General features: G+C 40.3%; 1 protein-coding gene and 1 long non-coding RNA gene across 8 annotated transcripts in view; one reads left to right on the top strand and one right to left on the bottom strand.

Annotated features, from left to right (window-relative positions):
- The window catches only part of LOC145460439 (uncharacterized), a 335,154-nt gene extending 332,732 nt beyond the window's left edge, over window positions 1–2,422 (top strand). For 4 of the 5 annotated variants that reach the window (XM_081445265.1, XM_081445266.1, XM_081445268.1 and 1 more), the window contains one exon: window positions 439–2,422. In XM_081445265.1, the coding sequence (XP_081301391.1) occupies window positions 439–695 (257 nt within the window). In that variant the 3' untranslated portion in view covers window positions 696–2,422. The remainder of the gene's footprint in view (window positions 1–438) is intronic. The other variant, XM_081445263.1, reaches the window with a different exon arrangement.
- The window catches only part of LOC145460454 (uncharacterized), a 172,353-nt gene extending 161,710 nt beyond the window's left edge, over window positions 1–10,643 (bottom strand). Inside the window, exons 1-2 of one of the 3 annotated variants that reach the window (XR_014039845.1) lie at window positions 9,564–10,643; window positions 5,686–5,850 (exon numbers count right to left, since the gene is read on the bottom strand). This is a non-coding gene — a long non-coding RNA (uncharacterized LOC145460454). Of the gene's footprint in view, window positions 1–5,273; window positions 5,360–5,685; window positions 5,851–9,563 lie in introns of those variants that run through there. The other 2 variants (XR_014039844.1, XR_014039843.1) reach the window with 2 other exon arrangements.
- Between the last annotated feature and the right edge of the window lie 3,242 nt (window positions 10,644–13,885).

The following is a 13,885-nucleotide window of genomic DNA, read 5'->3' as shown; positions in this document are numbered from 1 at the left end:
TGTCTACTTTCACTGGGAAAACAGCATCGACCGGGTGACTTCCATCCTTCCATCCTTCCATCCTTCCATCCTTCCATCCTTCCATCCTTCCATCCCTCCATCCCCCCGTCCCCCCGTCCCCCCCGACCCTCCCGTCCCTCCCGTCCCTCCCGTCCCTCCCGTCCCTCCCGTCCCTCCCGTCCCTCCCGTCCCTCCGTCACTCCGTCCTTCCGTCCTCCGTCCTCTGTCCCTCCGTCCCTCTTTCCCTCCGTCCTTCCGTCCCTCCGTCCTTCCGTCCATCCGTCCATCCGTCCTTCCGTCCTTCCGTCTTTCTCTCCTTCCGTCCTTCCATCCTTCCATCTTTTCTTCAGCGTCACACATCGAGTCACACAGCTAAACTCTTGAACCCGTCGGTTTTGATGTGTTAAAGCATTGTGTTTCTTATCGCCTACATTTTAGGTTATTTCTACTGGCAAATTTGCGCAGATAAACTTGGCCTGCTTGCTGAGTGCGAATCTTGGAAACGTGCTGAAAACCCAGCTGAAAAGTTTCTCACAGCCTATGGAGAAAAGGCAGGCAGCACAATCAGAAAATTGGTCGAGGTTCTAAGAGATCCAGAGGTCGACCTGACACAAATTGCTTATGAAATTGAAGAAAAATTTTCACCGCCTCAAGATCAAGGTGAAAACGAAAATGTAGATGAGACCGACGTGTAGAGGAAGGAAGCGAATTTAAGTTGATAAATAATTCAATATGGACACACATTATCTCCCATCGCAGTTTCAATTGACACTCGATTTCAAAGTTATTTCTCTAACTTTTGCCAGTGTATTGTCATCTTTTTAGAGAAAATCGTTAGTCATTACGTCTGGCAATTGGGTTTTCGATCGATTTAAAATCTCTGCACGTTGTCGAGTTAGGGATGTGTTTGTTTTACCCCTAAGAGAAATTATTTAATTACTAATTTATAAGATCGCCAAGGGGAATTGAAGTAGTCGAGATCTACTGGTAAGCAAGTAATGAATTACGTTATAACTTAGATCTATTGTTTGCTAAATTGAAACTGATTCTTATACACCATAAGTATTGTTTGGTAAAAACTTACTAGATCATGATCTAAATAATAAATGAAAATAATTTAAGTGAATGCGTACATAGGCAATTGGTTTTCTTTGGTTTCTGTCACCAGTTTTCGGTTTTGATAGCACACAAAACTCTTAAACGTTGTGGGTGCTCTTGACCTGCTTCAAGTTGGCTAATTTGGCTAAAACGGCGACGCAAATCAACAAACAGTTTACTGCAAAACAAAAACAAAACCTCATCTTATCTATAGATTTTTTTTTTTTTTTTTTTTTCACTTTTTCTATTTTTGAAAGCTGATCGATTTTTCTCCCGCCGGCTTTGTATAGACTTTAGGAATATTTTTTAATTGTCTCATTTTGATACAAAGAGCTATTTTGATACGTGTTTGTACTTAGATAACTGATTTTAGATTTTCAGTTAAAAAAAAAAATGAAAAGACGAGCGCGAACTAAAAAAACGTCAGTCAGATGTAGATATCAAAATTCCTGTTTGACACGATGGGGATCGCAATTCATCAAGTTATACTTTCCGTCTCCCATGTTGCACCCATAAGACATTAAAATCTTTCTCCAATTGGCTTTTATAAGTCTTATAAGCCATCTAAAATAATTCATAGATAATTATTAATCAATAGTTATTTAATAATGATGGTGGCAGATAAAAGCCACCCTGACTAGTGCGCCTCTCAGGTTTTGGTTTAATTCAATTCTAAAACCACCATACGATAAGAAAGTTCATTGATAAGCAACGTCGACAGTGTAAGAAATATAATTACAGCTAATGATCGAGTGTATCATCAAATGTAAAACCTTTAATTTTGTCTGAAAAATAGCAAGTATAATAGAGAGTCTGGGCAAACAGACGTCACTTTTCATAGTGAAATCTTCTCGCTTTCGAGAAACTTCATAGGCTGAACTCGATGCAAGCTTCCATGCTGTGACGTAACTCACAGGGATTCGCGAGCAAAGTTCAAAATTCTAACAACAGCCAGTCACATTTAAAGACGACAAGGATCTTTGTAAAGTTACGTGGTCAATATGGGAAAAGGCCGTTAGATTTCCGACTTTTCTCGAACAGAGGAAGAAGAAGCGCACGTAAAAAGGGACGATTATTTAGTCATTTCAATTCATTTACTTAGTCAATTATTTAGTCTAGTTCGACTCCTCGGTCATGCTTGTAAATAGCCAACTGGTCTGCCTCCCGCCAGTTGGGATTTTTAGGCCTATTATGTTTAGTTGATATATTTGTGTCCTTCAGTTTAAGTAGCATGCCTGTGAGCTAGCTAGGTGTAGCTAAGCGCAATAACCACTATAAACAACGACATTTGATCATTTGAACATTTTCCGGATCTACCTCGGCTGGTACATTGCAAAACAGACGTGCTTTACGTGAATTCGAGCACTCTTCAACCGAAGGCTGTGTTCATGCTGGGATGAGTTGTTCTGTTCATGCATAGTGAGTTGTCTGGAAATTCCAAAATTTGTTTGCCTAATTAACTTTGGTTTGGGTATACACTCTTTTTTTTGCATATAACTAATATTGTTTCAGTTCCGGCCGAGGCTGAACATTCTTATTTTTCTGCCGATTTTAGGCTGAAAGTACTCTTGTGAGTATTGCATTTATAAATTTTTAACACACAAATTATCCTTTTCAAAATTTCAGCCTCGGGTTTATTCTTAACATATTCTTAAAAATTCGTAAATTTCAGTCTCGATATTCTTATAAAAAAATGTACAACAAAAATAACCGGAAAAGAGGTTTAGAAAGCTTTAAAAGAGTGTAATATATAACCAGAGTGATGTGGCTTTACTCGTGAAATAGTTACAACACAATTGTATATGTTTAGAAACTTCTTTATGTATTATCCTTTGTTCAGTCTGATTATGTGGTACCAAAAGTTCAGCATTATATACGTCTGTTAAAAGTAATTTTCAGATGTTCCAGGTATTAGATAAAATCACTTAATCAGAGTATAGGAGCAAACATGAAATTATGCCTTTGTGATTATATTTAATACTTAATATTATTTAAAACTTGATTTAATACTTGATAATATAATTATTTAAGACCATTATAATTATTGCAATGTATTATTGAAATCTGTCGGTCAGCACTTTGACCTTAAAGCTTGAGACGTACATTTGTTATAACAGATTTAATTTTATTGTCCATCGGTAATATATGGAACAGAAGTGGTGAATCACTTGGAATCAAGTAATAAATCAAGTGTAATCAAGTAATAAAAACGTTCTGTATGAAATCCATATTGCTATGTCATTCCCGGCGGGTTACTCCCAGAACAATTGGGTGGGGTGTGCCAAAACCCTTACTCTATTTAAGACCAAAATCTGCGATTTTCCCGACTCTATTTATGACCTGACCAACAAAATGATACCCCATGTAAGACCTGACCCTTAAATAAATACTTTGTTTCAGACCTGCCTTATCAGTCAGTTACCTATTTTAGACCGATATCAAAGGCATTGTGGAGGGCTTTTGTTGATGGTCTCATCGATAATGATGAAAAAGTAGCTTCTTCTAAAAAAACATACCCAGTTCAAGACTAGAGTTCAAAGACCGTACCCTATTCAAGACCAAAATGGCCAAAATCGGTACCCTATCTCTGACCAAAAAGGCTAAAACACTACACCCTTTGGGACCGCACGTACTTATATGGCCCATATAAGGGAGAACCTCCGGGTTTATTATTGCGTTTTTACTGCTATAATGCTGAGGATGTGAGGGGGAGGGGGAGGGGAGAAGATGTAGCAGCTACCTGCGATGGACACCCCATCAGGGGATTGGCTATCTTCTTGGTTTCTTCACCCTTTGAAAAACAACGATGGCTTTTAGTTCACCATGTGACTAGTGCAATCATCACACGCAAAGTGTGTAATTCGTTGTTACAGCAATAACGTTAACCGCCAGTCATAAGCCGCACAACTCCGCCTCTGGTCTTAAGCCTCCCCCCCTTCCAACCCCTCCAAAAACCGCCGGCTTTGGATAGAATCAATGACCTCCCTTTCCTCTTCGCTGTTCACGCATAGGAGTTAGATGGAAACGACTGCGCGATTACGATTCTTGCAGTGAACTTTTTTTCCTTATAAGTCAGCTGATTTCCGAATCTTTTTTTTTATACGACTCAGAAGCCCCTTCCAGTTGAAGACTATGGCCTTCAGCTTTATTGAGCGTGAAATCCTCCACATTTATTGTCTAATGCTCCTGGCAGCCACGCAGGCCAAAATGCTGTGAGAGCAGCCACCACATTGTATATTCAGGAGTGACCGTGAAGATGAATTTCCAAGCTGTCCGCTTTCCCACAAAGCTTCTTCTTCCTCTCTGGTTAGGCTTCTTGACTTATTTGATAATTTTCCTTTACCTTCATTTCTTAGCTTACGCGCCTTTCCCTCAAGAACTTTTCGGGAATTGAAAAATTCTCTGCCCTTTATAATTGAAAAAGAACAACCTTTTTCTTTCAAAGGTCGGTCATGTGCTGCTTGCATCACTTTTAGGGACCCAGGTTCGTAATCGGTTCCGTCTTGTTTACCGCAACACGGAGGCGTAAAACCGCTCGAGAACTTTTTCCAACTGCTCAGGAAGAATCATCTCCAGGTTTTTCTCAAGGCTATTTTCGTGAAACCACTTCCCAAAACCCTCACCCTGTTAGTTATGCTCTCTCGCCGCTTCTTTTAATTCCGTAACTTCTTCAATGGTCACCGTCTTAAATCTCGACGCCATCTTGGCACTGACCGAGATAAAAGAGATGTTGCCATAGCAATTTTGTAATTTTACACGTGAAATTATAAATTAACGCTGAAATTTCGCGCCAAAATTAAGGAGTAGTTTGTCACCCATGATATTAGCATCATTGTTTGTTTGCATTGGTCACTACAGACAGCGCCGGGGCTCTCATTTACTTTTGGTACCTCACAGGCGGCCCAAGCTCACGATGCGAGGAGTTATCTTTTTTCTTTTTTTTTTTTTTTTTTTCACTTTTATGCCATCCTTCAGCGAAACGTGGCATATACGGGCGACATATACTACGTATTACATAGCGACCGATTTTGAATACGCGAAACGTGACTCTCGCCTCGCAGCATTTGGAGGTGTTGTGTTACAAAGGTTTTAATTTATAAAGGGTTGTATGGGAACGCAACGGTTTTGCTTTAAAAGTCAATTATCCTTATATTTTGTCAATAAAATCTACTTACCCTGTTGCTGTGGTGTATTCTTTGTTGTTTACCAGCTCCTCAGGCCAATCTAACGCGATTTCGGCGAGTTATCGTTGTGTGGGTTTCCAGTGCTAAAAGAAGGACAAGGCCGCACACTGATTTCCGGAATACCTGACGCTCGAAGCGAATGAATCCACTGAAAATAACACTGCCGACTCAATTCCTCCGTAGAATCAAAGAAGAGATGTTGAAGTTCCATGTCAGTTCACTCGCAACGCAATTCCGTCCAATAACTCCTTCGCTACGAAACATTTATTTCGAGATTGCTTCGCCCGCAAATTCGAAAATAAGCTAGTCCAAATTGTCATGGACTCTTACGCGGTTCGCATAGTACGTTGGGTAACTATAATTAGCCCGACGGGGCATTGATTATCGACAACCAGTGACTCACCTCAATTTCGAAGAATAGTTCCAAGAGCTGAGATCGAAGGAGGCAGCCAAAATCTTCGTTTGCCATCGATGTAAAAGGTCTGGAATACTGTAGACCACGAGTAGTCCCTCTCTCGCTAATGCATCAGTCAATTCCAGCAGTGCCCATCCCCCCAGATCTTGAAAACTGTTAAAAATAAAATATAAAGAAATAAATATAATCAAAATCAACTAACACGTACTGTTGACCTTGAAGTCTTACCGTTGCATTAAAAGACTGAACAGCTGAACGTTTTATTCACTGATTAATAAAAAAAACTGCAGAGATGTTGGAAGGCGATGATCCCGGGGACGCGGCATTTGCCCTCTTTTTTCGTCCCCACCCTGGGGCATTTAGACAGCTAATGTGTCACCACCCCGGGGAATTTGCCCATTTTTTTAAAACAATGCTAATGCCCGGGGGTTAGCCCGGGGGGGATGGGCACTGCTAGAATTGACTGACGCATAAGTCCGTCGAGCGAGAACGTAAATAAACCGCGAGGAAAAAATAACCGCGCGAAATCCTGGGGGTGAGACGCGCGCGAAAGGGCTAAAACACAGTGTACAATAGGCGATTTGCATGATGTGGTGTCATTTGACTGCAACTACCACAATCCTTTACTTTATCTGTTTCTTGTGTTAATTAGGGCAATTGTTATTTAAACCCTACTGGGGCTTCAAAATTTAAATAATAAAGAAAACACGGAAGGAATTCTAGTAGTTGTAGTCAAATGACGAAAACGTGCCAATCTGCTATTATGTGGACGAAGGATACAGTGGTGCATGTGTCTTCTTATTGTTCTATCACAGAGTATCATGAACTGTTTCATGCACGTTGAGATTTCTCAATCTCTTACAACAGAGATTCGCTGAATAACATGTCTTGAAATTCTGAGACCTAAAAATTAGTGCTTAACTCATCAAGAACACATTGCTGTAGCACTTGCGACTTATAGTCCACTGAATCCGTTCTTCTCAGCTTTTTTTTTCGTGTAAGGAAATTGAATATTGCCGTAAACACAAATCTTACCTGAGTTCTATTTTGAACATCTTTGGCGCGTGTAGATCAGGGAACGCGGCCTAAGGCTAGCAGGACGTTTGTTTTTGATGGACGTTTTGGTGATAAAGGAAGTTGTTATCAACTTTTAACTAACTTAGTTTAAGCGGGGTCAGTAATCACAGTCGAGTTTTGATGTAAATGTTAAACATCTACACGCAACTTTTATTTGCTTGGAGACGATGCACTATAGGTGCATTGTTTGTTCTATGTCAGTGGAGTTGGACAATAAAAATAATTTTTAACTCGTCAGGTTTGGTGTCATGGGCGTCGATAAAACCAGGAACATGGCACATTTCAGAACATCCCGGAACTTTCTGGAACATTGAATAATTATAATAATTATGAGAAAATATGTAATCAAACATTAAATCAAACAGAAATAAACTGGTATGAGTTCGGAATGAAAAAAAGAAAGAAAAATGAAAATGACTGCAATGAGTGATTAGAAGACTAATCCATTCCTTCCAGTCGTTCGCCATCAGTTTAATCACGTGACTGTCCCTTATTCCCAGATTTCGTTCTTCATAGAAAACCAAGATGGTGGCGTTCAAACTCTTAAATCAGACCAAAAAATATGGGTACACGAGTGCGGTTCCTTTATCCAATTCATTACGTCAATTTCACGATAAGCGTATACACGATTTCTCAAGAAAAAATAGTTTTTCCAAGAGATAGGAAGAGAAACTCTTCGGCATTGAGATCGGACTGCTAGAGCTCTGATGATTGCTGCGGAGCGAGCGTAGCGAGCGAGCAGCAACATAAACAGGATTTAAGAAGAATATATAAAAGGAGATCCAAATTCTCGAATTCATCACTTTTTACCAGAATGCATCGCATTTAACCAGAATGCACTGCGCCACTTTTTACCAGAGTGCGTTGCGCCACGAACTACAGGAGGACGCCTTTTCGCGTGGATTCCAGTGAGAAAGATAAGTGGTTGTGTTTTGCTCTGATTTACCTGTAAAACGATGGGAAGGAGATTGTGCCTGCTTTCACAACTCTTGCTTTTGTTCTTAATGCATGCAGTATGTGACAGTTTGTAAATCTGGACGATTAATTGTGACATCTTAACTTTAAACTTAGTATGTCATTTCTTAGCAATCTCGCCTACTTGGCCGAATTCTTAAATGAAGAGAAATCGTCGCTCCTAAAGCTTGCAGAATAAGTAAAACAAACGAAAACCGTAGAACACGCTAATTTCATATATGCTGCGATCTATTCCTTTTCATTCAAACATGAATTTAAGCTGAAGCTTTAGCATTTTCACACATCGCGATGGACGCGTCCTCGACACAGTCTGTCAACATTCTTGAGACATTTAATACGTATCAATACAGAATTTATAAGTTAGATTTCTGCTCCTACAACTTCCACATCTTTCGATTTCCGCGATCTGGTAAAGGGGAGATTGATGTGTATCTTTTTATGTTCAAACATGGGTCAGATCACTATGCGCTTTTTTGTCACGATCCCTTGTCACACCTCGCCATCCATGTGTCATCATGCATGAAGTTGTAGATGAATCACTGCGTAAAATATGTCACTATCAATAGATTGTGCCGCAGCATTATTATCTTTTAGATACCCTAGTTTATTAATAATAACTTGCTTGTTACTCAGGCTTCCGAAAAGGCCGAGTCTGCTCTTGGTGGGTCATATGCCAAGCGTTCCCAGCGGAGAGCGGGAAAACTGGGGATGATAATTGCAACATGAAGACGGAACAGTAACAAAACTATGGCTACTGACTTAACAAGCAACTGTATGAAGCTCAGAAGAAATCAGAGATCAACAAAGGAAACGCAGTGAATTACCTGGTATTCATCGTCCGAATCGTCCATGTTTGCGTTGAAAAACAAAGTGCTGTAAAGCCACGTGACGCAACTGGCGGAGAAGAAGAGGCGCTGACACTCATTGTGGTCAGTTGAATGAATACCCCATGCTCCCTACTCCTTCCCAAAAATATCTTTTCTTATTTATTTTTTTTTTTTCCTGAAGTATCAGAGCGAGTCGGAATCCTAAATCCTCAAATTTGATTGTCACATGACCAGTCCAGCTTTTTACGATACGGCCCACGGGCCAGATTTTTTCCCCTCTGTAGCCATTACGGCTCGTTAAAAATATTAATATGAAGACATGATTAATCATCACAGTTATACACACAACTTAAGCAGTTGTGAATTAAAGCCTGAAGAAAAAAATTGAGGCCTGAACGGAATTCGAACCCATGACCTCTCCGATACCTATGTGGGAGATGATAACATTGCGAGTTCGTAATATACCCGTAGATGGTAAAGAATTCAAGTGAATATATGAAATATCACATATTTGAACTGCGGAGAAAGATATGAAGACATGATCGATCATCGCAGTTATACACACAACTTAAGCAGTTGTGAAATTAAAGCCTTTAATTTCACAACTGCTAAAGTTGTGGGCTTTAATTTCATAACTGCTTAACTTGTGTGTATAACTGCGATGATCAATCATGTCTTCATATCTTTCTCCGCAGTTCAAATATATGACATTTCGTATATTCACTTGTAAAAATAATAATGTTACAAAGTTAGTGGTAAACATCCTCGCCTGCTGAAAAATATGCTACCAAAATATAATTGTTAAGGAAAATGGATTCGGATGAGAGCGGACACAGTGAAAGCGAATTTTACTATCCGGAGGAAAACTTTGAACCAAATGACGCCTATAAATCGTGACGAAGTTGAACAAGACAGGTACTTAAACAGCATTCAAAATATTTTTATCTACTCACTTCGCCATGATAATACTAAGAAAAGACAACTTACGGTCTGAACATTTGGCGAAGATACTGTTCCACAGTTGGAGAGACGAGCTTGAAGAGCTAAACATACCTCCATGCAGGTTGTTCATGGACGTCCGTAAAAAAGATGGCGGAGTCTACGAGCCAGGTTCGCTTGCATCTCTCTAGATAAGTATTCGACGCTACCTGAACGACAACAACTCCAGCACAAGTGTTATGAAAGACCAAGAGTTTACCAAATCGAGGGAGGTCCTCTCAGCTCGCAAACGAGACTTGGTAGTTAACAACGCCAAAGGAAATCGTCCACAGGCTGCCGGCGAGCTAATAGACGTTGAAGAAGACTTGTTGTTTCAAACCGGTCAGTTTGGAGAAGACGACCCCGAAGTTCTCGCCACACGGTGTGGCGGGTACTGTCTAAGTATTTCGAGTGTAGAGCGCGAGACGAATGTCGAAGACTGGCGTGGGGTGAGTAGCAGTAGAAGATGATCCAGTTAGTGGGAAGGAGGTCAAGCCGAACGAGGATCAAAAACAAGACAAGGAAACGACCACTGCAAGGCTTTTAGTACAAAAACCCACGCCAGCAATACCGAACGCTGTTCAGGTCGTCTTTATCTTAAGTTTGTCAGCCATCGTCCTGACGAAATGAAGAAACCCGACGCCCCTTTTTTTCCTAGCAGTAAACCATAGCAGAGCGCCTGACAATCCGGTCTGGTACAATCGAGCACCTCTCGGAAAGAAAAAAAACCAAGATCGGAGAATTTTTGACGAAAGCGGCTAAAAATGCAGGGCTGCCAGGAAATGTAACCAACCATTCTGTGAGGAAAACGTGCATTTCAAGGCTGCTGGATGCTGAGGTTCCTGTTATGTATTATGTGGCACAACTGAGTGGGCATAAGAATCTAAAAAGTTTAGATTCTTATAAGACAGCTTCAGACGAACACCAACGCAAGATGTCTTTGGTTTTGAGCAGCGGCAAGAAGAAATCTCCCATCTTCTCAAACGCTGAACCAGTTAAACCAGCAGTCAAAGCCTGGAAACTAGAGCCATTCAAACAGCAAGAAGAAAAGCAAGCTTCTTTGGGCTAAGAACAAGGCTTCTCTGGCTTTTTCACTGGTTCCAACATCAGAAACATCGAGGGATGCACGTTTATTTTTCATTCAACAGTGCGTGTGCACCTTCCAGCGGTGGCGAACACATCCAAGCATCCGTCAAGGCCGCGAAAACGCCACGTTATCATTTCAGATGACTCTGATTCAGATGACGTCGAAGTTTCCTCGTGACAGTTAGATTTGTCAAATCCATCGCTGGTAAAACAAGTTTTAAGTCGTTAGGAACGGTAAACTTCGCCGTGTTCGCTTCTTTCATCCATATTAATTGAAAATTCGATCGATATTTTGAGCCATTCGGAGCATGCGTTTTTTATTCAGTTGCAGCGTGGTACACTTTTGACGTTTGACAGGTGATTTTCATTTCAATGACTTTGCATGGCTTTTTTCTTTTTACGTCTATATGAGTGTGTACTCACGCGTCAAAATAAAAGCCAACAGTTGAAAATCATGCTCACATTATTTTCTTTAGTCTTTGGTGCTTTGTGAGCACGCGGGAAGTTACGTGATGTCCTTTATTCCTATCTCTTTTCCCACTTTAAAAAGAAGACACCCAAAACAAAAAAAATAAATAAGTTATTTTCCGGGCTAGGTCGGTCCGTATGGGAAAAACCTGTGCCCTTGGTCTTGAGTACGGCCCGAGGCCTTCGGACAAGACCTCGGGCACAAATTTTTCCCACACGGACCTCCCGTCCGGTAAATAACATTTATATATTTCGAGCTGATACCCATTTATTTTTGTTTATTTTATTTTTTAAAATTGAATTTTACATATCTTGCCTCATAATTATCCTGATTATTCATAATTATAAGCTTAAATTAAGCATATATGTTAGCTGGTTTATCACTTTAACATTAGCGAGAGTTTTCTTGTTATCAGTTTACTACAATTAAATACGGCTATTTCCTAACAGCAACCAACTTGCGAGCAGCACACATTGAGGAATATTTCCGAATGATTTATCTCCTTTTTACGTAATTAAAAAAGTAAATATCGTATCTTGCCCGGTAGTGTCTCTTTTTTTTTCTTTTTTTTTTTTTTCCAAAATAATGAAAATGAGTGCTCTCTAGTGCAAAACCCCCTTCTTTCGCACCCTTTGGTTTGTTCCCCTTTTTAAGTCCTCCTCCCCCACGCACTCTCCCCTTCGAGGGAACCCTTTCGAGACTTCCCTTCCCCCCTTTCCCTACTCCTTGTGTTCCTACCCTCTAATTCCTTCCCTCTTCCTACCTCCTAGCACTCCGATTTTTCTATTGTTGTTCTAACTCATAATTACCCCGTGTTATATCCCTATTTATAGCCCCCTAACTGGCTCCGGTGTTCTTTTCCCTCCAACTTATTATTCCCTAACTTACCCGAGCTCCACGACAGAGCTGGAACCTGCAACCTCCCGCTCTGAAGTGAATCCCCTTATCCACTAGACCACGCCTTACCTGGTTGAAATCTGCCATTAATTTTTATGGTATCATGAGTTATTTGTTCCAAGCTCAACTCTACCCAAAATGCAAAGAAATGAATATTTTTCAAAGCAACTGTTTGATCAAGCTAAGGGCTAGTCGTTTATTGTATTATTCAACAATTACGTCTTAAAAATAAAAACACAATTACTTTTGTAACGAAACGAAACATCGACGTTTCCTAAACTAGTGGTTTCATTTCTACACCGTTAATCAAACTGCTGCCTCACTCTACAGGAAATTACACCCAGCTTGTGGCGACGTTCAACTTTAAACGACGCATCGTCAAGTCTATCTCTCAGACACCCTTGTGTTCGCAATCAGTTGGATTGTGTTTTGGTTGGACCCGGACGACATGGGTGGCCGAGTAGGACTGGGCATTACCACTCTTCTCGCTTCACTGTAATGTTTCTACTGGGATCTGTTAATACGGCTCTTCCACAAGTCAGTTATGCTAAGGCTATCGATTGGTATCTGATCGTCTCCTTTCTAGTTGTGTTTCTTGTGTTATTGGAGTGTATTCTGGTGTACATATTGTGTCCGAGAAGTAAACGATCCAAAAATCAAACTGGAGACATGTCCGCAGATCTTGAGGGAGGCATGACAGAGGTAAGTACAAGGGAAGCGATCTAGTTTCCCGGGGGGGACTCTCATATAAAAAGGACTGTGAGGAACCAATTCCAGAACAACACATTATCTCCTGCCATATTTGTTTCGGCTCAATACCCTAAAAGGTACTGCAAAAGCTCCCGCTGTGGACCTTTTGAGGTTAAACACCCTAAGAGGTAACAAAAGCGCTTTTTTAACCCCTAAAAGGTACGAAGAGCACCCCCGTCCTCTTTATATAGGATTCCCCCCCCCGGGTCTAGTTTACGAGGTTACTGGCTTATTAGTGCTGCTAATTACTTTTGGGTCTATAGCAAAGGAACTTGTAAAACTTTACCCATCTCCTTGCCCCTCCTCCGCCTAAGTACACAGCTATGCAGACACATGGGTTCCGGTAATTATGGAAAGAAATATTAGTCTTGCGCAAGAACACGACATGAGATAAAATTTACAGATCGATTCCCAGTTCGCTGCATCCAGGGTCCACTTCGTAGCCACTAGTTTTTGTTTTGTTTCGTTTTGTTTATATTGTTTTTATATTGCTATATTGTTTTTCTTGTGTTACAGAAGTCGCGTGTGAAGGAAGAGGACTATTAAATAAAGTTCATAAAGAAACGAGGACTACTTTAACTTGGAGAAGATTTTTTTTTTATTTAATTTTATTTCATTGATGAAAAAACATATTACAATATTGCAACAAATTACAAAAGTCGTGCAAAAGAGAGGGAGACGATTTTAAGTAACAGCAAACCAGTATTTTCCCGGAACAGTGATGGCGCGATGCCATTTCTGCCTCAGAATAGGAACGACAATGAGATGGCTGACAACGGACAAGAACAAATGACATCATGCCTCGATTGCCAAAGCTATTCAGTGACTATGTGTCGCGTTTTTTCTTTCCTTTTGCCTTCATTTCTTTTAACATCTTTTATTGGTACCTTTTTTTTTAATGCCGTGTAGATTAAAATGTCGTGATAGGTGCCCGTGACTGTTAATTGCAAAAAGAAAAAAAAGCTGGCCTGGACCGTAATTTGTAATCAACTGATCTATTCCAGAAGTACTGTTGTTATAGATTGTTTATTGTTTATTTGTTTAAGAGAGAAATAAAACGGTTGAAACTGGATCAAGAAATTGTCTCTCAGCGTTTTCATAATTTCACCAAAAACGGCAGAAACGAATC

This window comes from Orbicella franksi, chromosome 11 (genome assembly GCF_964199315.1).
Source record: "Orbicella franksi chromosome 11, jaOrbFran1.1, whole genome shotgun sequence".
NCBI classification, from domain to species: Eukaryota; Metazoa; Cnidaria; class Anthozoa; order Scleractinia; family Merulinidae; genus Orbicella; species Orbicella franksi.
The sequence above is the reverse complement of the archived record's forward strand: the minus strand, read 5'-3'. Positions and strand labels throughout refer to the sequence as shown.